At 37.2% G+C, this 27,369-nt stretch overlaps 4 protein-coding genes across 8 annotated transcripts in view; 1 reads left to right on the forward strand and 3 right to left on the reverse strand.

Annotated features, from left to right (window-relative positions):
• gan (gigaxonin) overlaps positions 1-9,676 on the reverse strand; it is a 16,760-nt gene extending 7,084 nt beyond the window's left edge. The window contains exons 1-10 of one of the 4 annotated variants that reach the window (XM_008412549.2): positions 9,567-9,676; positions 6,558-6,702; positions 6,035-6,241; positions 5,766-5,880; positions 4,501-4,851; positions 3,675-3,743; positions 3,264-3,415; positions 2,329-2,450; positions 1,425-1,537; positions 437-586 (exon numbers count right to left, since the gene is read on the reverse strand). In XM_008412549.2, the coding sequence (XP_008410771.1) occupies positions 437-586; positions 1,425-1,537; positions 2,329-2,450; positions 3,264-3,415; positions 3,675-3,743; positions 4,501-4,851; positions 5,766-5,880; positions 6,035-6,219 (1,257 nt within the window). In that variant the 5' untranslated portion in view covers positions 6,220-6,241; positions 6,558-6,702; positions 9,567-9,676. Of the gene's footprint in view, positions 1-436; positions 587-1,424; positions 1,538-2,328; positions 2,451-3,263; positions 3,416-3,674; positions 3,744-4,500; positions 4,852-5,765; positions 5,881-6,034; positions 6,242-6,557; positions 7,488-8,090; positions 8,108-9,566 lie in introns of those variants that run through there. The other 3 variants (XM_008412550.1, XM_017305523.1, XM_017305522.1) reach the window with 3 other exon arrangements.
• acd (ACD shelterin complex subunit and telomerase recruitment factor) lies at positions 7,607-10,590 on the forward strand. Its single transcript, XM_008412547.2, has 2 exons — positions 7,607-8,915; positions 9,583-10,590. Exons 1-2 carry the CDS (start codon positions 8,153-8,155, stop codon positions 10,335-10,337), a joined length of 1,518 nt encoding a protein of 505 aa, XP_008410769.1. The 5' UTR covers positions 7,607-8,152; the 3' UTR covers positions 10,338-10,590.
• Positions 10,591-11,867: 1,277 nt separating this feature from the next.
• psme3ip1 (proteasome activator subunit 3 interacting protein 1) lies at positions 11,868-18,419 on the reverse strand. Of its 2 annotated transcripts, XM_008412554.2 has the most exons (8): positions 18,322-18,419; positions 16,653-16,789; positions 16,474-16,572; positions 14,800-14,921; positions 13,832-13,977; positions 13,301-13,374; positions 12,787-12,972; positions 11,868-12,138 (listed from the first exon to the last, which is right to left on the reverse strand). In XM_008412554.2, exons 2-8 carry the CDS (start codon positions 16,777-16,779, stop codon positions 12,134-12,136), a joined length of 759 nt encoding a protein of 252 aa, XP_008410776.1. In that variant the 5' UTR covers positions 16,780-16,789; positions 18,322-18,419; the 3' UTR covers positions 11,868-12,133. The 2 variants fall into 2 exon arrangements, with proteins under 2 accessions (XP_008410776.1, XP_008410774.1); XM_008412552.2 differs by having other exon boundaries at positions 11,868-12,972.
• A 1,631-nt stretch (positions 18,420-20,050) lies between these two features.
• On the reverse strand, positions 20,051-22,016 carry il17c (interleukin 17c). The gene is made up of 3 exons (XM_008412669.2): positions 21,919-22,016; positions 21,592-21,809; positions 20,051-20,514 (listed from the first exon to the last, which is right to left on the reverse strand). Exons 1-3 carry the CDS (start codon positions 21,931-21,933, stop codon positions 20,211-20,213), a joined length of 537 nt encoding a protein of 178 aa, XP_008410891.1. The 5' UTR covers positions 21,934-22,016; the 3' UTR covers positions 20,051-20,210.
• Positions 22,017-27,369: the final 5,353 nt, after the last annotated feature.

Genomic DNA, 27,369 nt, shown 5'->3' on the forward strand with positions numbered 1-27,369 from the left:
TTTATTATTTTTACTTTATTTGTTTCTTATTTTAATTTTTATTGTGTGTAAGTCCATTTTAAATTATTAAAACTTTATAAATTGTAAACCTTGTCTTTTAGTTTTGCTTTTTCATATTCATATTTAAAATTGAGAACAAGGTGGAATCAAAGTCAAATTCCTGGTTTGTGAGCAGAAACTTCAACAAAGCTGATGTTTAAATTCTGCTCAATAAATTATCTTTGGTAATTTAATGTAATTATATGTATATACATGTATTACACATTACCTTTGCATCTAATTCAATTGAAACAAAATGAATAACAAAATCAAAGAATCAAGGTTTTGCCATTTTCTTGATCTTTTGCATCTTTTGTATTGATGTGGAAAATTTAATGTCAGTGAACTTGAAAGAACTGAATCAATGTTGGGAAGAAGTGAAGTCCTCCTCGGTTACCTTCCGCATCATCGTCATGCTCGCCTGCATCTTCCAGGTGCTGAAATGCGGGTCGAAAACCTCCACCGCGGTCAGCGCCAGGTCTTCGGTTTCTCCTCCCAGCACGTAGATAAGCCCGTCCACCTCCACCACGCCGAAGTTCTGACGAGGCTGCAAGCATCAGACAGGAAACAGATTTTATTTAAAGCCAGCATGTGTGTGTAAAAACTGGCTGACCTGAGATCAGATATGGTGTTTAAAAGCGGGAAAGCTGTGACTCCCATCATAACCAAATCAGAAAGAAAAAGATACTAAAGTCAGTAGAAACCAGTGCAAAAACACAGAATCTTACCAAGAATTTGTGTCTAGCAAACATCTTAGTACAGTTGAAATAAGACAAAACTAACTTAACAGTAAATTTTAAACAAGGAAACTTGTCTTACGTAAATAATCCCTTAAAATTGACTTAAAAGTGACTAGTTTTACAAGCAGATTTCTTCCTTTATAACGAGGGAAAATGTCTCGTTATAAGTGAGAACATCTGAAAGCAGAACTAGTACTTTATTTATAAATGATTTTACTACAAAGTTGTCAATTTAAAGCAACATTTAATGCAAAGTTGCATTAAAAGTGCTAACTTTGCATTAAAAATGTCATTATTTACTTAATGACACTTCATAACAGTCAAACCGTTCATGATAGTGTGATATCAGTCTCATGCACACACATTCAAATAAAATGCCACCAAAAACTTCTATATTTTGGTGGAAAATTTACTTGCAAGCTAGTTTGTCATATTTCAACTGTACTAAGATACCTGCAACTAGAAACTAGACAAAAATAAGAGTTTGTCGCGTTTTATTGCAATTTGACTTTAAAAGCAATACTGACACCTTGTGGTCACAAGATGCTAAAACAAGCCATTTGGACATCTATGGAGGTTGTAAACAGAGCTGCAGACAGACCGATGCAGCTTGTAGATGAATAGTCTCTCAGATTAACCAGGTACCTGCAGCATCGGGGGGATGGGGCTCCAGGAGTTGGAGTCCGGGTCGTATTTCTCTCCAGTGTCCAGGATCGTGCCGTTTTCATCTGTTCCCCCCATCACAAACAGGAAGCCCTCTGACACACAGGAAACAGCCTCATCAACAACCCGCCTGCTGCTCTGCTCTAAGGATGCAAGTTATCGATTAATTAATCCACCTAATTTAATCGACAGCCGGTCAATTGATAAGCGGAGTTTTCTCTTGTATTAAGGCCTTTTTTTGGTTTGTTTGGCGTAAAAAATGGCGTAGGTCATTAAGGAAGGTGACGATATGTGAAACACTTAATTTCCCATGAACAGACATATTCGGACAGAACTTCTTTTGCTCATGAAGACATGTTAAAACTTCGCCTCATGAAGTGCATTAACTCAAAACAGACCTCAAAATCTACATTGCTTATTGGTATCATACTCTTTTTCCATCATGTTACATTTTTTTCTGCTTCATCTCCTCCACATGTCACCTCGTCTTCATAGCAGTAGCATGTCAACAATCTTTGAATGAGAGGTTGGCGTTGCTCCATCGTGTAGCTCGGCTAAATGAGCGCTATTAATATGAAACTTAACTTAATGAGGTTATCGAGTTTTTATATTTTAAAACAGAACCGAATAAAGTGCATTTTCCATCCGACGACGGACTCTTTTTGGAGTGTTTCCGCTATCCCTCCGCCATCTTTGTTTCTGTATCAAAGGCTCCGCTTAAGGATGACCAGCGGCGCCCCCTGCTGGATGGCGGACAAACTACAACACTAAAAGAAGCTCTGATGGACATTATTATTTCAGCTAATCCATCGGAACTAATTTTAATTTTAAGAACCATTAATCTTAAGCCTTTCTATTCCGGAACAGATTCCGATGGAGCACTAACCGGCGGCGACCACGCCGTGGCCCAGACGGGCCAGGCCCATCGGCTGCAGCTCGATCCACTTCTGCCTGTTGGGGTCGTAGAGCGGGCACATGCAGCGCGTCACGGTGGTCGGCTTCCTGGTTCTGTTCGGAGTGGAACAGTGGATCAGATGGAGGTCTCTGACCCACATTACAGCTAAAATACACCTCACTAAAACAAAGTATCCTTTAAAAATTAAGTTTTTCTCAATAATTCAGTTCAAAAAGTAAACACATATTGTGATATTTCAAATATTCCTCAAATGTTGGAACAAAACCAATACAAAAGAATATGTTATGTTACAATCTTCATGATTATGGGATCAAGAATATTACTGGAAAGTTGAGTGAAAGGAAGAAGTGTTTTTGTTATTTTTTTCAAGAATGACTTGAACTGATTTAACTTTTTCATGTTGTTACAGAAGTTATTGTGATAAACAACAATTTTGTTGTTTTGAGACCATTTTCAAGTATGGCTTTGTTAGTGACTTAAATATGACCAACTATAAAATAAATATTTAAAATAAATACATAAAACTAGAATGCACATGGAAATATATTGATCTATAAATAAATGACCAATACCAAAACCAATAAACTTTAATTGTGTAAAGAACACTTAACACTGGAAGTGGAAGATATTTTAAATGTCCAAAATAAAACATGAGAACCAAAAACAAAACAAAAAAAACACAAAACCACACACACAACCAAAACCATTAATGGAATAGATCATAATGACTCTGTCAACAAAATTGCTCTTGAAAAAACATTAATCTGAATGAAAATTAATGAAGTAATTTTAATTCCCAATCATTAAGACAGGCTTAGTGAGGACCCAAACAGCTGCAAGCATGTTATTGTGCGGTTCTGCAGTAAGTTGTGTTCCAACTTGAAGATGAAAATACAGATTCCTACCTTCGATCTTCTCCTCCTACGAGGACGATGCATTCAGAGTAACCTCGGGGTTTGAAGGCGGTCAGCATCGCCTCGCCCTGCGGCGGATCCTCCGTCAGAACCTTCTGGCAGAACTCCCTGACCACCTCCCTCATCAGCGGCTCTGCCATGGACTGATCACACGACACAAAATAAACATCTAAAACGCAAAAACTAATTCAACTTCATCACTTTATGTGAAAATGATCAGTAGGAAATCATGGCTGCAGTTCAGTGTCTGCTGGAGGTGATGGAGGAATAAAGTGTTTCAGTTTCTTTGAGTTTATATTATTAGAACATTAATTAACCTTCAGAGTTTTGAGGATTAGAAACTTGAAATGGCACATTAGAATCTACAGATACTAATGTGCAAAATGCTGTTTGCAGCAGCACCTGTTCTCTCAGGTAGCTCTGGTCCAAGCCCTGCATCCACACGGCCGACATCACTTCCTTCATATGGACCTGCAGACACAGAAACGAAAAACTGTGAAGTCAAACAACTAGGCCGGTCACAATAAATCAATGAATCACGTGATGAATTTATTATTTATCCTTTTTCTCTTTTCTCTCTGGATGTTAAAAGTCTTCAGTGTGGTACTTTGGTCTCAACTAGCCCCTTTTTGGGGGACAATTTTGTTTACAGACAATTCATTGTATTTGTTGTTTTATTTATTTATTTTGCATATTTAAAATATATTACAATTCCAGTGTTAAATATTCAATTAAATTTAATGCTTATTGATTTTGAGAATGTGTTCTTGCATGATTATACCATTATAAATATATTTCCTGAAAACTGTCCCAAAACTAGTGGCTTACCAATTTACTTCCTTAATTTTGGGAGATCAGCTGACAATTATATTTGGAGTCAATCTGATCCCCTGATCTTATCTTCCTCAACAAATGCCTAAAAATGAGGATTGATCGACAGACCCACCAGGTCAGGTCTGCACGTTTGCAGTTAACAATCGTCACTCCACTGTTACCAACTCAGCGACTTTCTTGCTATATTTAGCAACATTTCAGACAAAAAAATTGGAATCGGCAGGTCAGGTTTTTAAAAGATCGATAATTGGTGATTGGCCAGAAAATTGCAATCGGTGCATCCCTAATCAAAATGCCAATATTATCGTTTGTCACAATAACATCCAGCAAAACTTATCATCTTGACAGGCCCAGCAGCTGGAAATCAGCTATGGAGAGCGTGAAGCTTCCTCACCCTGCGGTAGTCCGGGTCATGGGTGAACCATCGCACAGCGGCCTCCAGCACGTGCTTCTCGTTGCCCACGTTGAGCTTCTCCATGCTCAGCAGCTCGCACAGCCGGCTGTGGGGAAGCTCCCTAAACTCCTCGGTGAGCGCCACGTCGCGGAAATGCGTCTGCAGGAAGTCCGTGGCGACGTAGTGGACGTGCTGCAGGCAGTAATGCAGCGAGAAGAGGCGGATGCCGATGCAGTTCTCCGCCGTGATGCAGCTCTCCAGGAACTGGCAGCAGAGCTGCTTCAGGTCGGTCATGAGCAGCAGGTCGGACGCCTGCACCATGTCCTGGACGGTCTCCTCGCTCAGGGTGATCTGGGATTACAAAACAAATCCAACAGCTGTACTGGTGTTTCAAGATTCTGTTTAACAGGGAATAAAATCCTCAAAATTCAGCTTCTCTGAAAAATTCTAACATTACATATTATTAGTGCAGCAAATAACGATTATTTTAGTGATCGATTAATTGATTATTCTGATGATTAATCTAATAAACAATGCCACTTTCTACATTTTTTCATTTAATCACTTAAGCATTTTTTATTAGAAAAACATTAAAAGATGCAAATAAACAAATTATTCAATTATGATTTTAAATAAGAAAATACTAATTTTACCGCCTAAAATGCAGTAAATATGTTTTCTTTAGTAAATCTGAACCAGGTGAAGCTAAAACTGCCATGTGGGAGTTTTGGTGCTTTTACATTAAATGCAAAATGTATATATTTTTCTTACAGTTTCTCTCTTAATTACTGTTTGAATATGTTACAATTACTAAATTAGTTCAAGATTATTTCAATAATCCACTAATCATAATATTTGTGTCAACATATAAAAAGGGTTAGATGAAACACTTTTCTTTATCCAATTAATTTACCATCAAAAATAATCAGTAGATTTATCAGTTACTAAAATGACCGTTAGTTGCGGCAACAGTTCAAAGTCTTTTTTTATGTTTTAAATCTTTACAAATTTATATATTTCATAAAAAATTGTATATTTAAATTTCATGAATTTTGTGACCTGATAGTAGTTTAAATTTGTCAGTTTTGTCCCCAGGAGCAAAGACTTTGGACATTACTGAAATAGGCCATAACAAAAACATCTTTGCACTAATTTTTCCCATCTTTCTGACCTCAATATATATATATATTTACATAATCGTGTGTAGATTGACCAGATAAATCAGAGGACACAGTGCATTTTGAGAATAAAAAGCTGGGAATCACCTCCCCGCTGAAGATGTAGTCCAGGATCTGTTTCATGATGGCCATGGGGACTCCCTGCAGCTCAATTCTGTAGGTTGATCCATCTTCTTTAGGAGGATTGTAGTTCAGTTTGGTCCTGAAATGAAATTATTCACAGCAGAATATGTCACAACATGAAAATAAAAGCTGCCTGGAATCACTCCCAGCTAATGAAAGTGAACACACCCATCAATCTGCTGCCACAAACACAACAAATGTCCGACCAGCTGTGTGCAGGAGGAATGTCTGACCTGATGTAGGGGCTGGCTGCAGCCAGGATGTTTTTCTGCACTGGGATCTCCTCTCCATCCACCACAAGGAGCGCATCGTGGAAGCTTTGCTCCTGCCAGAAGGTCCGAAGAACTCTCAGGAGCTTCTGGGAGTGCTGCGGATCTGAAACCGTCAAACCGGGATCACCGGATGTGGAGTTCGGCATGTCTGGACTTGGGACAGGTCTTCTGTCAAGAGATGTGTACACACTGTATTTCATAAACGTTTGCTAATTAATGCTGTTAGTATGTTTATCTATTACCGAGCCGAATACTTTGTAAAAGCACCACTATTAAAAAGAACCCAGATTTATTTTCTATAAGCAAGCGCATACAGGTGCTGCAAGCTGGAACGTCTTAAAGTAACCAGTTTTTAAATCAAGTTTGGCAAGAAAAGCTACGCTAGCAGCAAAACAATCTACAGTCTATATTAACGGCTCCGACGCGGGCTAAAACAACATGCTGTAGTTTTCTATTAGAATATGTGCTTGTTGTAAAGTCTTACCTGAAGTTTTCTTTGTTTTTTTTTGTATTTTTGGGCACAGGGAGTGCCCCGGACTGCCCTCAGAACACCATGAATCACTCCAAAAGGTTGGAAGTCGACGGTACAGGCATGTGTTACATGCTGCATTCAGGAACATAGGACAAAACTGTACGAGATGTACACCAGAATGTATAATTAGAAGAATAACAATAAATTAAATGTGTATTTATCAACATGTAAAAATATTCAACAAAACTACTCATTTACACTAATAACTGGTGGGAAATTTGTATAAAAATGCGTCTACAACTTCGTGTAATGTATTTGTCTTGGATTCATGAACGTCTCCTGAACTGGGCGGAAAGAGTTCAGGTAATAGCGTCCCACCAATAAGCTTCATGTAAAAAAGTTAATAAATACAGCAGCAGTGGCTTTAATTTATCCATCCATTATTTAAAGAGGCATTTAGAATATTAAAGAAACTTGCAACGAAAATAAAAGCAAAAATGTTCCCGGTATTCTGTCAAATACTGAGATGAACCCAGTATTATTTTGTGCTCATCTAGCTCCGTCATATTTTCCAGCAGAACCTCCATTCACAGTGTAGGTTTGAAGACTTTCAGAGGTTTTCCCCACTGAGTTTTCACCACGGAGATATATAATCTGTCACTCTAGATTACACCAGTGACAAATTAACTGGTGTAATTCATTGTTATTTAAATTAGTCCTGTGATTCATATGTACATCAAAAGTTTATTTTATCTTTGTCTACTTTATCCATTAGTTATCACTACTGCTAGTCCCACTAGTAAACTTGCCTTAGCTTAAATTTACTTTTTGTATTTCTTATTGTTGTTGAAGCACTTTGTGATTTTTATCTTGAAATGTGATATATACATAAAGGGTAACACTTTATTTGAAGGGGTGTACATAAGACTGACATGACACTGTCATAAACATGACATAACATCTGTCATGAACATGAAGGAGTCTTTATGAATGTTTATGACAGTTGTCATGAAGTGTCATTCGGTAAATAATGACACTTTTAATGCAAAGTTGCTCTAAAAGTTGCATTGAAAGTCCATTAAAAATGCCAACTTTGCAGTAAATTATCATTATTTACAAAATCATGCACGTACACGTATGTGTACACATTGCATTGTACACGTATTGTTCTGCCTTCACTCTTTTCAAATGCGAACAAGTAACATTATACTTGGAAAGTTTTTTTTGTTGTTCATAAATGCAGACTTTTAAAACTTAATCCAAATTTATGTCAATGGAAAAATGTTCTAAGTTGATTTTGGTTCAAAGTAAATCTGCTCAACTTTGTAGTTTGATTAATAACTTTGATTTGTGGTAAACATCTGTATTCGGTTCTGTGTAACATTATTCTATATTATTTTGAATATATGCAACTCAATCTGTGAAATCTGAAACTTTGTATTAATATTGTTGCCTTGTTTTGTTTGTAAACTGATGTAAAAGTACATGAAGGTTTTGAAAAAAGCTTTTTGAACAAGTTATTATGGAGGAACCTATTTTATGTACTTAGTTTCCTGTCGGATGCTAGTCGCAGGCGCACTCCGTCAAGCTGAAAACAAGCTCCGCAAATGCCCCCCTGGAGCAAACTGACTCCCTGGATCGAGAATCTGATCCTTAGCTACGGGAGCGGGGATGAGTCGGGCAGCCAGCTGAGGGCTCATGTCATCGGGGTGGGTCAGATGACCCAGTCCCAGGCTCGGGGTTCCGATGGTCCGACGGGGCTGCTCTTCCTGTCCGACGGAGAGCTCAAGATCCCGGCTGTGCTCACCGCCTCCGGCTGGGAGCAGCTCCAGGAGAAGGAGGACCGGGAGTGCTTCAGCAGCCTCCTGAACACCACCGTGTGTCTGCAGGACTACCGGCTCCGGTTCCACATGGACCCGGAACAGACCAAGAGCCGGTTCTTCCTGTCAGTGGGGGAACTTGCCACCACCGCGGCGGGTCCGGTTAAAGACAACACGCCCTGCTGTACCAGCTCGGCCGCGGTCCGGATGAAGATCTGCAGAACCTGGAGGTCCCTTCTTGGTCAGGAGGACTCCCAGCGGAGCCAGGCCGGACTGGACCTGTCCGAACTGCTAGGAGAGTGGCAGCACGACTGTCTGCAGACGCTGCTGCGGGACATCCGGGAGAGACTGCTGGCTCTGAGGAACCCCCGACCCTCCACCTCTGCTCACACCCCGCCTCCGAACTGCACCAGGTGGGACCTGGACCGGGTCCGGTACAAGGGGGAACCGAGCTTCAGCGTCCCGGCGAAGCTGCTTCTCATTCCGGATGAGAGCAGGGAACAAGCTTGCTCTGTGGGGGATGTTGCGTGGCAGATAACCGATCCCGCAGGTCAGTATCGCACTGTATAGATAGACCCATAGGGGCGCCAGGTTAAAAAGGGCGCCAAACAATGGAATATCAAAAAAGTATTTTTTTAATTTGAATAATTATTTATTCTCAGCTTTATGTGTATTTTATGAATGACTTTGGAATATGATCAGGATCACTGAAGTAAAAAAAAATATATATATATATATATATATATATACATATATATATATATATAAACAATTATTTCTTTAACCTTCTGAGATCAAAAGTCATAATTCTGTGAAAAAAGTCATAATTCTGTGGCTGTCATCCTTTTCTATTAGAGTATGAGAGCCATACTAAGAAAAAATAACATATAAAAAGAAAAATTACAAAAATAAGGTAAAAAAAATTCCAAGAATAAACTCCTATGAGAATAAAGTGATATCACCAGTATAAAGTTGAAATAATAAAAAGTAATAGTATTACAAGCATAAAGTCATATTACCAGAATAAAGTCACTTTATTAAAGTAATATTACGACTTTATTCTGTACAAGTTTATTTTTGTATTGATTTCGTTATTTTTAGCTTGTTCCTAATATCGCTTCATAGTATCTGACAGGTGTTTTTGCATTCAAACTCCCCATTGGGTGCCATATTGTGTCTGCAAGCCTGAGAAAGTACTTACCGCGTCCCTCCTGCAGGTGGCGATCCAGTTCAGAATGCGGGAGATGCGGGGAATGCAGCTGAGCATTCCCCTCCTTTGATGGAGGACGTCGCTCCTTTCCCGGACCCAACCGCCCTGCTTTCCACCAACCCCTGGGACATGTTCCCCCCTCTGGGAATCAGCCCTTCCACCTCCGACTCGTCCGCGGAGTCCACCCCGAAACTCTACTCTGCTGCCGTGGTAACCAGCACCCGGCTTCCGGTTGCAAGCACCCAGCTTCCGGTTCCCAGCACCCAGCTTCCGGTTCCCAGCACCCAGCTTCCGGTTGCCAGCACCCAGCTTCCGGTTCCCAGCCTCCTCCCTCCTTATCAAAACCAACCCGCCGCCACCTTCCCACCGAGCTCCTCATCAGCCACCGTGAGTCTACCAGAACCTCCTGCCTCAGACGGAACCGACATCGTTCCGGGAAGCTACAGGAAGCCCAAGAGGAAGCGATGCGAAGCGGAACAACAAGAAGAGGAGGAAGAAATAAGTGGGAGTCCGCCATCTTGGCTCTTTGACTCCCAGATTGGATCTTCCAGAAACGGGGACAGTCCAAAACAGACCGGACCCGCCCCGAAAATGACCATAGGCACTCACGGCGACGGCAGACCGTTCTCCTACAAATACAGAGTGTCGGGCCAGAACCTCCAGGACTTCAGTCAGTTCCGAGTGGCTGCGTCTCTGCTACACTGGGCTCTGCGGTATCTGTTGACTCCGAAACCAACAGAAGATCCGCAGAGCGTCGACTGATTGGACTCGCGTTGCCATTTTTATTTCCCAAAAAGTCCAATATTTCTTCATAGAAGGAAACACCTGGTTCCATGTTTTGTTTGGAGCGCCGTTTGTAAGATTACATAATAAAAAATTAACAGCAACGTTTTGGTTTACGTAGCCAGAGGGAAAAACTGTGGGTGTTAACTTTTATAGTCATGTTTTCACCATTTTATTCATGTTTATAGATGTCCATTTACCTTCCAAACTAAATATTTTGCTTTTAATTTAAACATTTAGTTCCCAAATAAATATTTTAAGTCTGAGCTTAAAAATAGCTTTCCAACAAAAATATTTAACTTAAAAGATTTAATGAAATATTTTTGTTGGAACAAAATATATTTATTTTGGAAGTAAAATATTTACTTTTTGAATTAAACATTTTTGCAATAGTTTTAAAACTATTGCAAAATATAACTGAATATTTCACTTTTAATTTAAAATATTTAGATTGGCAATAAATATTGAGTTTGGAAAGCAAAATATTTCGTTTTAAAATATTTCGTTTTTAAGCTAAATATTTATTTTTAAAATAAATATTTAGTTTGGAACCAATTATTTAGTTTTTAAGCTAAATATTTGGTTCCCAACTAACTTGGTTTTCTGACTTTTGGAGGGCAAAAAATTAGTTTAACTATTTAGCTGCCCAACTAAATGTTGAATTCACAAACTCAATATTTAGTTTGAATATTTATTTAAATTAATATTTAATTTGAAAGCTAAACATTTAGCAAATACTTAGATGTCAAGTTAAGCATTTAGTTTGGAACTTTGACATTGATAAAAGTAGGACTAATATGGTGAAAACATGACTTAAAAGAATGAACGCCCACATTTTATTTCTCTGGCAGGACAAATAAACCAAATTATAGGTGTTAAGTTTTCACTTTACAAACAGCGCTCCATAGTTTTCTAATGTTGAGAATTTTTTCTCTTTATCTTGGAGATTAAATGGTTCTGTACATTTTTTCTGCTGTACGTGTTTTTTAAAATGTTTCAGATGCATCAGGAAGTGCAGTTCTGTGTGGTTTCTCTGTACCAAAGTTTAAAAATTTCTTAATGTTTATTAAAGAATAAAAGAAGCTTTAATAGGTTTTTACAGGAAGCATCATATTTTAAAAAGTTTCCTGATTATTGTGCAATGATCAGATGTAGACTAAAAGCTTTATTACTTTCAATGTGGCGCTAGGCGATAAATATACTTATTAATCACATTGATGGTGCTTTAATATTTAATCTGATTTTATGTTTAGGCCTCTGGAGACTCAAGGAAGGACTGAAGGAAGCAAGGATAGAAGAAAGGGCATGAGGAAGGGAAGTAAAGGCGGTAGGACACAACGAGCAAAAAGCGAGGAACGACGAACAAAAAGCAACAAAAAATAAATTAATTAAGGAACCAGAAAACAAAAATCATTTGAAAATTTTCCTGCTTTCATTTTTTGTGACTGAATCTGTGCAGAAAATTAAACCTTAAATCCTGAAGTTAATAAAAAAAAAACATCCGATTGATTCGTTGCCGATAAATCAGTTTATTACAATGCGACAGTTTGAGGGAGCGCCGTCGTTCTGTCACACACTCTCACAAATCTGTCCGTAAACACAGAATATTTCAACATCTGAGACAGAAAGAAGTTTCCTCTGATGATAAAACACATCAAACGTAAAATCCTACAGTGAGTCCTAAAGCGGCCTCTCTTCTTCGCTCCACAGCTGTCAGTCTCTGTTCCCTCAGCCAATAGCACAGCCTGCAGTCGCTGTGGTCAGGGGGGGTCGGCTTAAACTGCGTGAGACGTGATCGAGGGAAGGAGTCACATTTCAGAGCCACGTTGACGAAGAAACATGAAATAATGCACAGATTAGGTAGAGATTTAGGGCTGAACTTTGTCTGGAGACAAAGAGAAACAGTTAAACTCACAGCTGGGAGAGGAACGGAGTGAACACCTCTACAAGCTGCAGCAAGTAACTCAAGATTTCAGCAAAATCTTTCACATACGGATACAAGAACCTGAACTGGCACCGTTAATCCCAGCGGATTCATTCTTGGGGAGAAAAATAAACAACAGCCACTGGAAAATTAAAGATGGCTGCAAATTTTCAAGACAGTCGTTAAGGAGAATTTGCAAATATCTAATAACGGCAGCCATCTTGAAAAATGTAATATGGCTGCCAGTTTTTAAGGTGGTCATCGAGGAAAATTTATTTTTGCACTAAATTTGCAAATATCAAATAATGGCTGCCATTTCTCTGCTGCAAGCTAATTTTAATGCTTGTATCCACAGTTGAAGGATTTTTACAGTGATGTGTGGCTATGGAGCTGCAGCTGAACGCTTCGCTTAGTGTTTCTGTGGGTGGGTGAGTGAGTGAGTGCGTGTCTATCTGTAGGCCCTGTTGTGCCGCGGATACGGCGACATGATTGCGTCCACGCTACCTTCGCTGTCCGAGCTGCTGTCGGAGTCGCTGCTGCCAGAGTACGCGGACAGGCCCGGTAAGACGCCGACGCACACGGCCGCCGACGGCAGGTGCAGCATGCCGTGGGCGGCCGACGGCGGCGTCTTCGCCGTGAGGCCGGGGACGGCTCGGCGGTCCTCAGCTTCCCTGCTGCCTCCGTCCTCCTCTGGACAGGAAAACAGTCACAATCAGCGCCGCCGTTTACTTCAAAAAGATTGATAAAAACTGAGGAAATTTGAAGAAAAGGTTTCATTTAGACACAAAATATCCACAATGTTTTGATGAAAACGACACGTTTCTTCTTTCATTTGAGGTTTTTAGTGAACATTTTATTGTTTTTACAAGAACTAGATCCCTTCCTTTCTCCTCTCCTTTCTTAGATCATCCTTCTTTTCAAATCTTAGTCATCGTGTCTTTTCTTCCGAATGGTTTCTTCTGCATCTTTGCTGCTAAAACCCAAAACATTTATTTTTCCGAGTCAGACCGATGCCCACCTGCGAGTCTGTCTCCAATTCCTCTCGCGTTCTCCACCCTCGGCTTCTTGCCGCCGTCTGACGACTGCGAGGAGCTGAGAGGAAAGAAGAGAAGAGGAGACGCTTCAGAAACGGTTTCCATGGTTTCCTAAAACACTTTTCACAAAAAAAGATTTTAAAGAACGCAAAGAAAAACCCAGTTTGACACCATTTTGGGGAAGGAAAGAAAGAGGTCCCCACACCCCAAGGAGAAATTCTGGGACCAATTTATCATGGAAAATTATGGAAAATCCTGTTCAAATTATCTTTACTTTACTTGAATTTGAATCGTGAGAATTTTAGAAATTTTAAAACAGGATTATTCACAAAGAAAAATGGAAAGCAGTTGAAATCCAGTTCCCTTCTTATGTTCATTTATCTTTAGAAATCCAGACTTTTTATCTATTAAAACAAGAAAAAATGAATATTAAGAACCAAAATCTTTTCCACTCTGTTTTCTATTTTCCAGGAGTAATTTCCATGTTTCAGTAAAACCATTGAAGAACTTCGTACCTGCGCCTCTTCACAGCTCCCACTAATAAATGAGCCTGAGATAAGTGGCTGGTCTTTGGCTCCGCCCCCGACTGTTTAGGCCCCGCCTTCTTTTCTGATTCTCTCCGACTCTCTGCAGATGCTGATGCTTGCTTGACCAGAGCGCTGTGACGGTGGAGAGTTAGGGAGATCCAACAGGGATGGATCAAATGTAATCAATACGTTTAAAATTTCAGGTTAAACTTTTTCCTTCCACTCAACTTTCTGTGAATTTTGCTGGATATTCTGTATGCAGGCTTTTTTGTAATGAGCTGTTGTGACTTCTTCAGCAGACAGCTGAGGCAGATTGAGAACATTTAAAGGTTTTAAAAAATAATAATTTTCTAATATTTTGAGATGAAGGTTTATGACAATAAGTCATAATTTTACGACAAAAAGTTGTGTGAGATCTAAGTAATAAAATTACAAGAATAAAGTCACAATTAAAGAGAATAAAGTTGTTATAATACGAGAATAGTGTGATAATAGAAGAAAAAAGTCGGAATTATACTAAAATAAAGTCGCAATATGATAATAATCATCATAGTATAAGAAAAAAAGTTGTAAAAACACCAGATTACTACAATATTAAAAAAGTAACAGTGCTACGAGAATAAAGTTGAAAAAATATGAGAAAAAATCGGGATAATTTGAGAATGTCATGATATTACAACAGCAAAAGGCGTAATGATACAAAAAAATCGTAATTATACGATAGAAAAGTTGAAATATGAGAATGAGGATTGTTGAACATTTTGAGAAATGATAGATATTGGTTTTACAAATAGAAATACTTATTTTTTAACACATCAGCATCAAATTATTGTCAGTAGCAAGACGTTTTGCAAACAACAGAATCTATTTGCACATCCTTCTGCAACTTTAAAATCACAAAGTGATGAATAATAACGTTAATAATTATAAAAAAGAGTTAAATGTGTGAAGGATATTCGGTATTCCAACAGCTCCTGCTTCTCCTCGTCTCTGCGTTGCTTCTCCACCAGGACCTGCTGCCGGGAAACCTCGTCCAGGAAACTGGTCTCGTCCTCGTCCAGTCCCCTCACCATGTTTCCTGTCAGCATACGGCAAGACAGAAACGGCATTAATCTGAGTCCTGTCAGCATACGGCAAGACAGAAACGGCATTAATCTGAGACATCCAAAAATGAACAGTGACTTCTGTCTACAGGGTTCGTTCACCTTTCCAACAGTGAAAATCAAAATATTTTTCAGGCATTTTCAAGGTAAGTTTTCAAACTTTTCCAGCACCGCACTTTGGAGATAAAAACAATAGACATAAACTAAAAGATACAGTTTAAATTCACTGTAATACATCATTTATTACCATTACTGTGACTGTTCTGTATTCTACAGCAGGGACAACATAAAGTAAAATAAAACAAATGTTATGTTTTGAAATGTTTCTCACATCTTTTACATTTGATTGGTCCAAAAACAAAACATTAATTTACCAAAAAAATCCTTAATGTTGTTTTATGATCTATAAATGCCAACCGTTATTTCAATTACACAGATTAATCAATAACTTAAACATTAGTAATACTAAATATTAATTACATTGAAACAATCCAAATATATGTTAAGGTAAATTACCTTCCTTCTCAAATTAAATTCAAAAACAACATTTACAAAGAAAGTTACAAAGAAAAACTTTCTCGCCAAATTTTCTGGTGTTTAGCGAACGGAAATAATTTTCTTAATTCTAACAAACCTTAAATCAACAGTAGTTATTGCCAGTGGAGGGCAGTGCTGACCAAAAACATAGTTTCACTGTCTACCAATTATTTTTGTTTGGTGCCAAATCAAAGCTTACATATTTAAAAACATAGAAATCTGATATGTTTCCTTTTTCTGGTGGACACTTTTCAAAATGGCCGCCATGAAGAACTTCCGTTCGCATTAAAATCTGCAGTGGTTATTGTACAAGTTAGGTTTACTAACGGCTAACTCGCTAAACAAGAGCCTTAGCTAAGTTAATGCTAGAAAATTACTGGATGCTAACGCTAAACACAAAATTAGCAGAAGCTAAGGCTAACAATTAAGAATGTAGCGCCGCTTCCATTTACCTTAAAATTATGCAAATTAGAATTATGAAAATAAGTTTCCTCATTGGAAATACGGGCATTTTGAAAAAGCTCCCGTTTTTGATAAACAGATGTTTTTTAGTTGTTTGGATTTTTTTCAATCTAGGATGAGGTGGTTTTTCAGCTGTATTTCAATTGTGTTTCGTAAAAACTGCAGACTTTTGTCGCATCACACAAAACATGTGATCAACAACCGGATATTACTGATGGCGGAAGAGACGAAGGAGTTGACAGGGAGTGGTAGGAGGATAATGGCTCATTTTCAGCAGCTGATTTTGCTTCATATCATTACTTATAAATTGTATAAATAGGATGACCAAAGTCATAAAGTTCATCAAAGTTATCAAAATGGGTAAAATTTTATAGCAATAATTAGTTGTAAAGGCTCAGAAATGGGAGGCAAAATGGCCGCCATCCTGAAATTAATGAGGGGTGACCAGACAAATTTTTATGCTTTTATCCACACTTTACGGATTTTTACAATAAAATGCTGGAGTATAGTGGGAATAAATGGACATACTGAACTTGAACTGCTCCTCAAATTCCTGCTGTTTCTTGTCCTTCTGCTCCTGCAGCCGGTCATACAGGCAGCGGGGGTCGTACTCCTCCTCTGGGACCTCTGGTGAGCACACAGACACAGACGTGTTAAAACGGGCTGCAGCCAGCCTGATCCTGGTCTTCTGGATGCACCACTCCCACCCTCCGGGTCGTCGGGCTTCCGGACTTTCTCCCATTCCTCCTGCCTCTTCTTCCTCCTCTCATCGAGCTCCGACTCAGACACGAACTTCCTGCTGAGGTCGACGCCCGCCGCTTCTCCCCCGGCCATCGGAGCGACCCTAAAGACAGCGGGACACGTTTAGCTGTGGGTGCGACGGATTTTTAAGGGAAATTAGATATTTTTGTATATATTTTTTTTTAAAAAGAAGCAATGTTACGATGTAAACATAATGGGCATTAGAGACATTTAAAATATAATAAAAAATGATTAACTTTAGGAGGAAGAGGGAAAAAAACAACTTTTTTTTCTACATTTTGGGGATGCTTTTTGTATTTGTTGCACCACTCTGGCGTGGGATGTTGTTGTTTAAATGTATTAATACTTTATTTACTGATGTATTTCTTCTTTTATTTTATTTTTTCAAAAAAGAAATAAAATATTGCTGAGAAATAAAGGGGCAGCTCCAATCTTGCTAAGCCGATATCTCAAAAACAGCCTTTTATCTGCTGCTGCAGGGTGCAGCTCTGCATATTTATGATAACTGCAACCTTCCCAGAACAATCATTCATTATACATTTCTTTCTCCTTCTATTAACACAGCCATAAAAGGTGGAATAAACCATATTTCAACTTAGCCAGAGGAAGGTCTAGACTTTATTAAAAGTAATAAATAACAATTGAAATAACAAAATATCTGCATTTTAGTTTCAAGGAAGAATATTCTTTGTTGATTTCTACATTATTTCTGGTATTTTTATATATGCAGAAGCTCTATCTATACATTTTAAAGAATTAAATAAAAAGTTTATTAACTGGTTCATATGCTACGTTATTTTTCTTTTGTAACCTAACCACTGAGTCAGTGTTTGTTTTATTCACATTACATATTTCTGAACAATATAGCAGACAGGAAATTCACAAGGAGTATATAACATACAAACCATTTATATTCAAGTATTTTTTTAAATCTAAAACAATATTCCAATGGATTTTACTATTATGTCTACTATACTCAATATGAGGCTTCTAAGTCTATTGTCTAAACTTGTACACAAAATCTTGTCTTATAAATTCTTTTGATTTCAATTCTATTTATATGAAACTTTAAATTACTGTGGATTTTTCACTGAATACAACTAGTATTACAAGTTCATTAGCTGATGATTGTAGGAAATATTAAATAGGTACCGATGTCTAATCAATAATTCAGGAAAATACCAAATAAGCATTTTGAAATTAAGCCAATATTTTGTGATTATTTTGCAAGTTTTCATTTAAATTGTAGACAAAACAATCCTTATTTTTGACGCAACTCCTCAGGGAACATGCCCCAGATTTTGCCTGTTCTTGACCGCCTCTGTTTAAACTATTCAGGTAAATGTTATTAAATGAAAGTTCGTCACACCGATTAAAGCTTTCAGTGTGTTTCTGACATGTGGCGTCTGTCAAGGTGTGTAACGATAATCTATTCAGTTTAGATGGAGCGAGGCATAAGCTAATGTTAGCTCCTTTAGCTTCTTGATGCTATCAGATCAACGACTCAAAACCGGCCGTACGTCTGACTTTCAGATGCTAAACATGCATAACCTCGGAGTAATTATTCGGCCGTTTTATATTAGCTGAATTAATTGTTTAATCTCCGAAACTTACCGAGTTTACGGCTAGCGGTTAACAACCTGCTTTTATTTATCACCGCCTGGTGTTACGCTGAAAACGGTCCGATAACCAACTCATTAGTTCCGACCTAAAACGTTCTGATCATCCACCAGTGACGGTTGCTGCCAAAAATAGACGAGTACACATTTGTTAAAAAATGTTTTAGTTTCTTCTCGTGTTTTAAATGATACAAATAAAGTCATAGGCCAAGACAACCGAAATAAAGTCAAAATTTTCCCATATTTCCAGACAGGCAACTCATTTGGATACAATTCTACGCCTATGACAGTAGAAGGTGCTGTTTCTATCTAAACCACTAATATATACACACATTTCTACCGCCACAGAACAGAAATAGATGTATATATATGAACATGGCGGTGATAATTCTGATCAGTTTGGACGAGGATAATAAGTATAAAATATTATTCCTATTTTTGTTTATTTTTTAGTTGATTTATCATTAGATTTTTTGTTTAATTCGTTACTTAGAATAAGTTATTTCATTAGGAATTCACTTAGTTAATTTCAGTTGGAAGGTGGGTATTTCACGGTATAAATAGGTGGGTCTTAGGTAGCTTATTATGCACGTGGGTGGTCCCAAGGTTTTTTACCAGTCACTTCAGTCATAAATCAATAGGGTTTGTGCGTGTGTTTGTGCGTGTGTTTGTGCGTGTGTATGTGCGTGTGTTTGTGCGTGTGTTGTATCTCGTGACAACAATAAATGTGAACATTTTCACTACTTTCCTGTGAACAAAATGATAAATATTTAGAAAACTACTCCCTCTCCACATACGTATTTATTTCTTGTATCTTAGATGAGTATAAAACCTAGAACTCAGTGTCCAAGAAAAGTTAAATATTACATAAGATAAATAAAATTATATTTTAAATAGAAATGTCAGGTTTCTGAAAGCCATGTTCATCTCTATGAATGTACTTTTATTATTTCTATCACTGCGATTCTATAATTTCTATAATTTATGACATGGAGAAAATGTCTTGAATGAAAAAAATCTGCCAGTGTAGCTAATAATTTCTTTATTAATATTAAGGAATTACTGACCAAAAACAAGCTTCTATATCTTGCTGAAAATGAACTTGGAATCTAGTTTTGTCTTATTTCAAGTGTACAACGATATTTGAACTAGAAACTAGACCAACACGGTGATATTTAGTGTTTTTCAGTGTATATCCCTAAATTTGAACATATTTATTGCTAAAGCTAATTTGTGTTCCAGATTATTTTACCTAACATATTTTCCCATGACATAAGTGAATTAATCTGCCAGATTAACTACTTTTTTACTCAATATTAAAAAATTATAAACTTCAAACCAGCTCCTAAATTTGACTGAAATGTTATTTGTAAGTTAGTTTTGTTTTACTTCAAGAGTACTAACAAAAATACTTGGTAAGATTTTGTGTTTTTGCTGTAATGAATGAATTTCACTTTCTGATTTTCTAGATGTATCTGTATATTTGTATATTTGACAAACTATGAATCAATCAAATAATTCAGACACACAAGCTGCTTTGCTTTTAATTTAAGTTTCAACATTTTATTTATTTGTTGTTTCATTTTGCTTCAAAGAAGCTGAACTGTGAAGTCCCACTGGGACAAAACATCTGCAGTAAAAAAACCACCAGTCTCATGATGAAAATAAATGCAAACAAATAAGATAAATAATTCAAACAAATATTATTATTACATAACAAAGTACACAATAGCTTTTTTTTTTGATGAAACATCATCAGTTGTAGAATCGGGTATTTAATACCCGTCATTAGCTGCACTATGCAGAGCTTCACACTAGTTATAAGAGAGACCAACCCATCGTAACTTGGATAAATAAATAGATAATAAATATGTCCTCAGAACCTCATAGAGGTGGTGCCGCCATGAGCTCCACGCCCGCAGGAGTTGCTGGGATTGGGGGTGAGTGCGACAAGGACGGCTTGACGCAGGTGCAGCCCACAGTCACATCTTGTCTCACCAGGTTCAGCTTGTACCCGCCTTTCTGACATTTTTCCCTCTTCACGAACATCCAGGAGATATTCAGCTTAGCTGAGTTGTAGCTGTAGTCCTCTATCACCGAGCCACTGCTGTTCACCATGATGCAACCCTGGCAAAGACACACAGCCTGGGTGTACGTCTGGGGGTAGAACTCAGGGACCTCCACTGTCCTGTGGATGGAGGAAGACGACTCCGTCAGACTTAAACACAAACTTGATATTTATTTCATTCTTAAAGCTACTCTTAAAGCAGTGTTTAACTTTTATAAAGAATATGTTCTTTACAACTTTGCTGTCGGTTCAATTTGTTGGATGCTTACTATCAAGGTGCTGTAAACATAAGGTGTTAATATAGTATAACTCATGATGATTTAAAGCAAAAATACACAATACACTGCAAAACCTTACCATGCATAAACTAAACCAAAAATACAAATAAGTGTATTCAAAATAGTGCAAATATTTTGAATACACTTGAAATAAGACAAAAGTAACTTTTCAGGAGTCAAGAATGAAAGTAACACTTTTACTCCAGTTATTAATGTAAAGATAAAATAAAGAAAAATGCAGAGTTTCGGGGGCTTAAGGGAAAGATTTGCCCTTGGACACTTTTAATGCGAAGAACGCCCCTGAAGAATAAAACAGTCATTTTTAAACCTGAACTCTGAATCCTCAATAATGGTGAGAAGGACATTTATTGATCAATTAGTGTGATATATAAACTAATAAAGTAGGACAATTGTCTTTTTTTGTTGTTCCAATAAAGGAACAATTGATTAATTGTCAGAGCAGTGATGCAATAAATAATAATAATAATAATAATAATAATAATAATAATAATAATAATAATAATAATAATAATAATAATATAATTTAAAAATATCATTATCATTATTATTATTATTATTACAATTGAATGCAATAACGCGAGCGTAAATGGAAGTTTATCTTATTTTAATCTGAGGGATGTAAAGAAAAGAAAAAAGGAAATAAAAGAGAAGAAAAAAGACACAAATAGAGAAATTAAAGATCGTATCAGCGTGGAAGTGGGAAATTTGCTGAGTTAAAGTCTAACTGGGAAATCATCTGGAGTTTCCATCAGTCTGTCAACATCCAGTTTGGATTTTCTTCTCTCCCTCTCTCTCTCTTTAAAATCTCAATTAACTTCTCTTTTGTTTCCTCCACAGTTACAATAAATAAGTATAAAAAGAGGAATATTTTGCGCTTTGTATTAAAGCCTGTACTCACTCGTATTTCCAGGGAGATATGGAGCGGTCATTCTGGAACCCGGAGGCCAGGCTCTTGAAGGACTCCACCGGGCAGCCAGAGGAAGAGTTCGGAGACGGTGTCACGTTAGGGGGCGGTTGGAAGTTCTTCAGCATCTTCAGCGCCTTCTCCTCCAGCTCGGTCTTATTGTAGCAACGTCTCATCGTCACGGACACGACGCACAGCGCCAGAATGAAGATCTGTAGAGAGGAGAGGGAGGGTGAGGATGATGATGATGATGGAGGATGAGGATGAGGAGGAGGAGGAGGATGATGGAGAAGGAGGAGGTGATAGATTCCCATCACTCACCTGAGCAAGTTCCATGTCCTTTTGCAGACTTTTACTCAAGCAGATGGTTTAATCTCTGTGATAAATCCTGGTTGTAATCTGCGATCGGACATTCTCCGCTTAAATCTGTGATCCGCGCTCCGCCTTGCTTGCACCTGATTGGACGGGAGGAGGGAAAAGCGGAGGGGGAAACACCGGCGGCATGAGGAAATGGAAACGCTTCCAGACTTCCTCTTTCCCAAATGAACCAAGAAAGAGAGAGGCGGGGGGACGGGAGAAATAGAAACACGCGCAAATTAAAAATAAAAACAAGCCGGTCCAGGTGACCGGAAGTTGGCCCCCATCTGACCCCGAGTGGCGATGACCTCACCTGCTGCTGCAGCTGCTTTTATACGGTCAAATATGTCTGCAAATGATGGTGATAAAGTCAAATGAAGACGAATTAGCAATACCAATGTACAAAATCTTACTAAGTACTTTTGGTTTAGTTAGTGCAAATATTTTCATAAACTTGAAATAAGACAAAACTAACTTACGGGTAGCTTTTAGGAAAAGATAGCAGCTTAATGTTGATGGGAAATTACTAGTTTCACTGGCAGATTATTTGACTACTATGGAAAAAATTAATAATCTGCCAGTGCAACAAGATTTTGTGGTTTTTCGCTGCAAAACAAAAAAATCTTACCAAGTATTTTTGTCTAGTGTGATGCAAATATATTAATACACTTGAAAAACGACAAAAACAAGAAACTTTTCAGCAAAATAAACTTGTTTAAGTTAATAAGTTCTTAATATTGATGGAAAAGAACTAGTTGATTCACTTATGAGAAAGTTTAGTTATCAGTGAAATATTTCTTTTTAAGATCAATAGTAAGGAATTATTGACTTAAAGAAACTAATATATCTTGCTGAAAAGTTACTTGTAAATTAATTTAGTTTTATTTCAACTGTACTAAGATATTTGCACGAGAAACTAGACCTAAAATACTTGGTGAGTTTTTGCAGTTCCTGCCTCGAGTTTCTACATTTTCATTATTTATTTTATTCGAGACAAAGATGTTGATGTTTTACACTGATGTTTGTTGTGACTGCAAACATCCAAAATCCTATTTAATATCTAACTATAACACATTCAACGTGAGATATTTCAAACATGTCATTATGAATTACAGGTCGTAGTGAAAACACCAGCATTTTATTTGGTCTCAAAGATTGTTTTGTTATTAGACACTTAGTTATGTTTTTGTCTCTTCAGACGTTCCTGACAGGTTCTGAAATACTGATCACAGCTGATGAGCTGTGGAACCTCTAAGATGAAAGTATATCACAGAAACAAGTCAAGTATGTCCTGAGAAACATCAAAAAGAGCTGAGTGTCTAAGAACAAAAAAGTCTTTAGAACTGCATCATATATAAACACAATGGATTTCATTGATGGACAAACTTTCATTTTCTTGGAAAAAAGGAATATTACAACTTTTTCTTCAAAATTTCTTCCTTCCACTTAACTTTCCACCAATATCTCTTGATAAAGCACAGCCAGTTTCTGAACGTTCTGAACACAACGTTTCTGTTTTAAAACCTATTTTTTATTATTAGTCTTAATTTACTCTTCACCTTTTTTAAAAGACAAACATAACTTTAGCTTTTTATTAGATTTTAACCATTAAAAAAATAATAGAACTAAATGTGTGCAATTGACCCCAAATGAGATTCTGTTTGGGGCCGCAGATAATTTTGGACCGGCCCTGAGCATGTTAATGAGAAAAAAACAAACAAACTTCCAACTGGAGTAAATGATCTTAATTTCCACTTTCTCTCCATTTAATCTCACATTGTATGTATGGCGTTACACTGTCTCTTTAAAATCCTTTCTTGTCCAAACGAGATATAAATGAGATTTTTATTTGGAACAGGAAGAGATAGTTTATGTTCCCCATTTTATTGAACAAATCTTCCCTGACACTGTAAGGTAACCAGATCCGCTGTGCTGTTTGGACAGAACATGGGGAAAAAAAGGGAAAATTATGTAAATTTATTGTTTTCAGGAAATTACCCTGCAAAAAATAGTACAAAAATAAAAACTTCCATGTTGTGCTGTGTTTTTGTGAGTTTAATTTTTCTTTTTTTTTTTTTAAAGTTTTTGTTACTTGGAAGTACTTTTATGTGTGACTATTTTTTTTAGAAAGAAGAAATAAGGGGAAATCGGATAAAGGTTGAAGTTCATTAAAATGAGCAGCAGGGGGCGCTGATAAGCCCAGCTAAAAAGCTACCAACTCAAACAGAAAATATTCAAACGCGGTTAAAACTAATGTTTTTGAACCAGACAGTTTTCCTGATGTGAAAAGTCAAACATTTCCCCCCGTTTCTGTTTTTTTATTTCGTCACTGTTTGGCGGCAGCTTGGAGCTGCTGCAGGATTTACGACTTTTTCATGGCGTTGATGATGATGAAATCCTTAAAACCTGACGTGCAGAGACGTAAAGTATACGTATCCAGGTCTTGCTCAACCTGTTTACGTTTTGTTTTTTATTTTTGTAGGTGTTGTAGGACAAAGGTCAGCAGAGACGCACGGCGCTCCGTGAGTCTGAATGCTGCCAGGACCAAACAAAAGAAATCTGGAAAGTTTTATCTGAATCTGTTGGACACTTAGAATGAGATCATAAAAAAAAAAAAAACGCTTCTGAAACTTGAATTACAGCTCAGTTCTCCTCAGCTCCTCCTCTGGTGATGCAACGCTGCTCGTCCCAAAATAGCAACATATATAATTTTAGTCTGCAGGAGAAATTCCAGTATCTTGTTCAGAGCAGCTGCCAAGTAAGTCATCAGAGCAAGTGCAAAGATCATCCGATCCGGAGAGTCTTTACGTCCCTTTGTCGCGTCTGGAGCAGCAGCAACACGCCGACACACCCAGGGTGACATCCTGTGTTTCAAAATCAATGCAGGAAATCTGACACTGAGTCACTATACCGAAAAGTTTGACAGGACAAAAAAGAAAGAAAGAAAGAAAGAAAGAAAGAAAGAAAGAAAGAAAGAAAGAAAGAAAGAAAGAACTAAATAGTAAGAAAAAAACAGAACCAGACAATTGTTGTGGAAATTCTGGAGCTTTTGAAGGAACGGAAGAGGGAAAGTTCACTTTTAACTGTGACAAAAAAGAAAACAAAGAGAGAGAAAGTATTAAAATTCCAACAATTTATTCCCAAACCTTTCCCTGCAAAAACATAAAATCTTACCACACTTGAATTAAACCAAAAGAAGAAACTTTTCAGCAAAGTAGGATCAATAATTTGTTAATATTTGGAGGAAAAGTTCAAGTTCCACTAGCAGTTTATTTCACTAATTAGTATTTCACTAATTGTATAATCTGCCAGTGTAACCAACACAGCAAAAACACAAACCAAGAATCGTGCAAATATCTTAGTACACTTGAATTAAGAGAAAACAAGTAACTGAACAGCAAAACATAAGAGCTTATAGGTTAAAAAAAAATTAATATTGATGAAAATTGTATTTATTTATAATGTGGAAAATATGTCATGTTATCAGTGAAATAATCTTCCAGTAGCACTAATATTTTTTCCTTCAGTGTTCTTAAGGAGTGTTTAACTGAAGAGTGTAAATGTTATTCTTAAACCCTTTTAATTTATTTTATGAAATAGGCCTATGTTCTGTTTTTGGTATTTATTTCATGTGCATTTAAGTGAATTTTAAGACATTTTAATTGTCTGCACATATCTGACATGACATTCAGCTCAAGAGACAAGTCAAATTTATATAAAAAATATTTTATAAAACTAAAATGACAGTATTTTATTTTTATTTTTTGGTTTTCGTAGTAATTAGGACACATTTATACTCACTCTTTGCAGCAAAAAAGTTCGGTGGTTGATGGGACCAACTCAAGGAGGAAAGATTTTGACAGTTATATTAAAATATTTTCTAAAAATGATCGATGTCTTTTGTGTGCAAATTCAATAACAATAACAAAATGTTTCACTTAAATAAAGGCTACATGGTGGCACAGTTAGTACTGTTTTCCTGTGAGCTTTTCTCCATAAAGTTCTCTTTTACTCCAACTTCCTCCTATGTTCCCAGAGCTGCATAATACTGTTCATTAAATGTAAATTCAATAATTACTATATGTCCGTCCTGTGCAATTTTTACAATAAATCTTGTCATACTTTTCACATCCGATCTTGTAATAAGATGTTCTGTATTTAAACATCTCCCATATGTTCAGGTTTCTGTTCAATTAGAATTTTATCTGTACTGTATTATTTTACAGTTGTTAATATTGTTATTAGACATTTTTATATTCAGTTGTTTTTACTGCACTGCTGTAACAAGTGAATTTCCCCAGTGTGGGATCAATAAAGAATTATTCTATCCACATTTCCTTTTTCTACACATTTATCATTGTTTTTCTTCTTTCCCTATTTGACCCGGTGCTACGTGTCAATCCCCTAACCGCAGACAAAACGGTCATGAACTACAGTTGACCCCCAACGTCTTTGTGGTTCCGTATTCGCAAATTCAGCTATTTGGAGATTTTTCTTTAGAACGTGTCTTGAATTTATTTGTGTGAAATTCACAGATTACTTGTGTTTTCGTAGAGCAAATCTTAAAATATCCGTAAAAAAAGACGGCTTTGGAAGCTAAGGCTGCTAGCTACGATGCTGCTCGACACGCTATTGGCTAGGATTTATTTTCCTTCGCGCTGATTGGCTGAACGCCCCGGAGCGTAAATTTAGAATGTCGTTGATGTTAGCTTCTGTGCTAGCGTTAAAACGGTTTCCACTGTGTGTAATGGATATTTCGGCATATTTGGTGTTTAAACTACGAAAATAGACAAGTATAAGCGCTTTTTTGAGGAAGTCTAAATGATTCGCGAATTGTAGCTCCACAATATTAAATGCGGATGAACCTGATAAATGTTATCATTCATATCTGTCTCTGTCTCTTCTGTTTCGACACCAAAAATAAATGTCCAGGTGATTTTTATTAAACTAAATTCTTTGTCTTGACTTAGGTTGTCAATGCATTGTTTGTCTTGTAATGGCTGGCATGACATGTCCAGGCTCCTCCCCCCAACAACTGCTGGTAAAATAAGCAGAAAGTTGATGCCAAAATTAAAATCCAAAGGAAGAAGAAACTGAAACTATAGTGTAGAATTAATATAAAAAAAACCTCAAACAGCACGAGATCATGAAGAAACTTCTGCTTTTCTCCCATCAGGTGATGGCCCAAATTTCTCCCATCAGGTGATGGAGGGAAAAACTGCATCCATCAAACAACAACAACAACAACAACAATGTATGAGCAGTTCTGCAACAGAAACTGGTTATCTCTAAGCAGCAGTAATTTTTGATGGCTACTTTTTACTTTTACTCCAGTAAAAGTATGTCTAAGTAGCGCTACTCTGACATAAGTACCATTTTTTAAAAATAATTCAGGTATTATAATTATTTTTGCAG

The sequence above is a fragment of the Poecilia reticulata genome, linkage group LG6 (genome assembly GCF_000633615.1).
Source record: "Poecilia reticulata strain Guanapo linkage group LG6, Guppy_female_1.0+MT, whole genome shotgun sequence".
In the NCBI taxonomy this organism is placed as follows: Eukaryota; Metazoa; Chordata; class Actinopteri; order Cyprinodontiformes; family Poeciliidae; genus Poecilia; species Poecilia reticulata.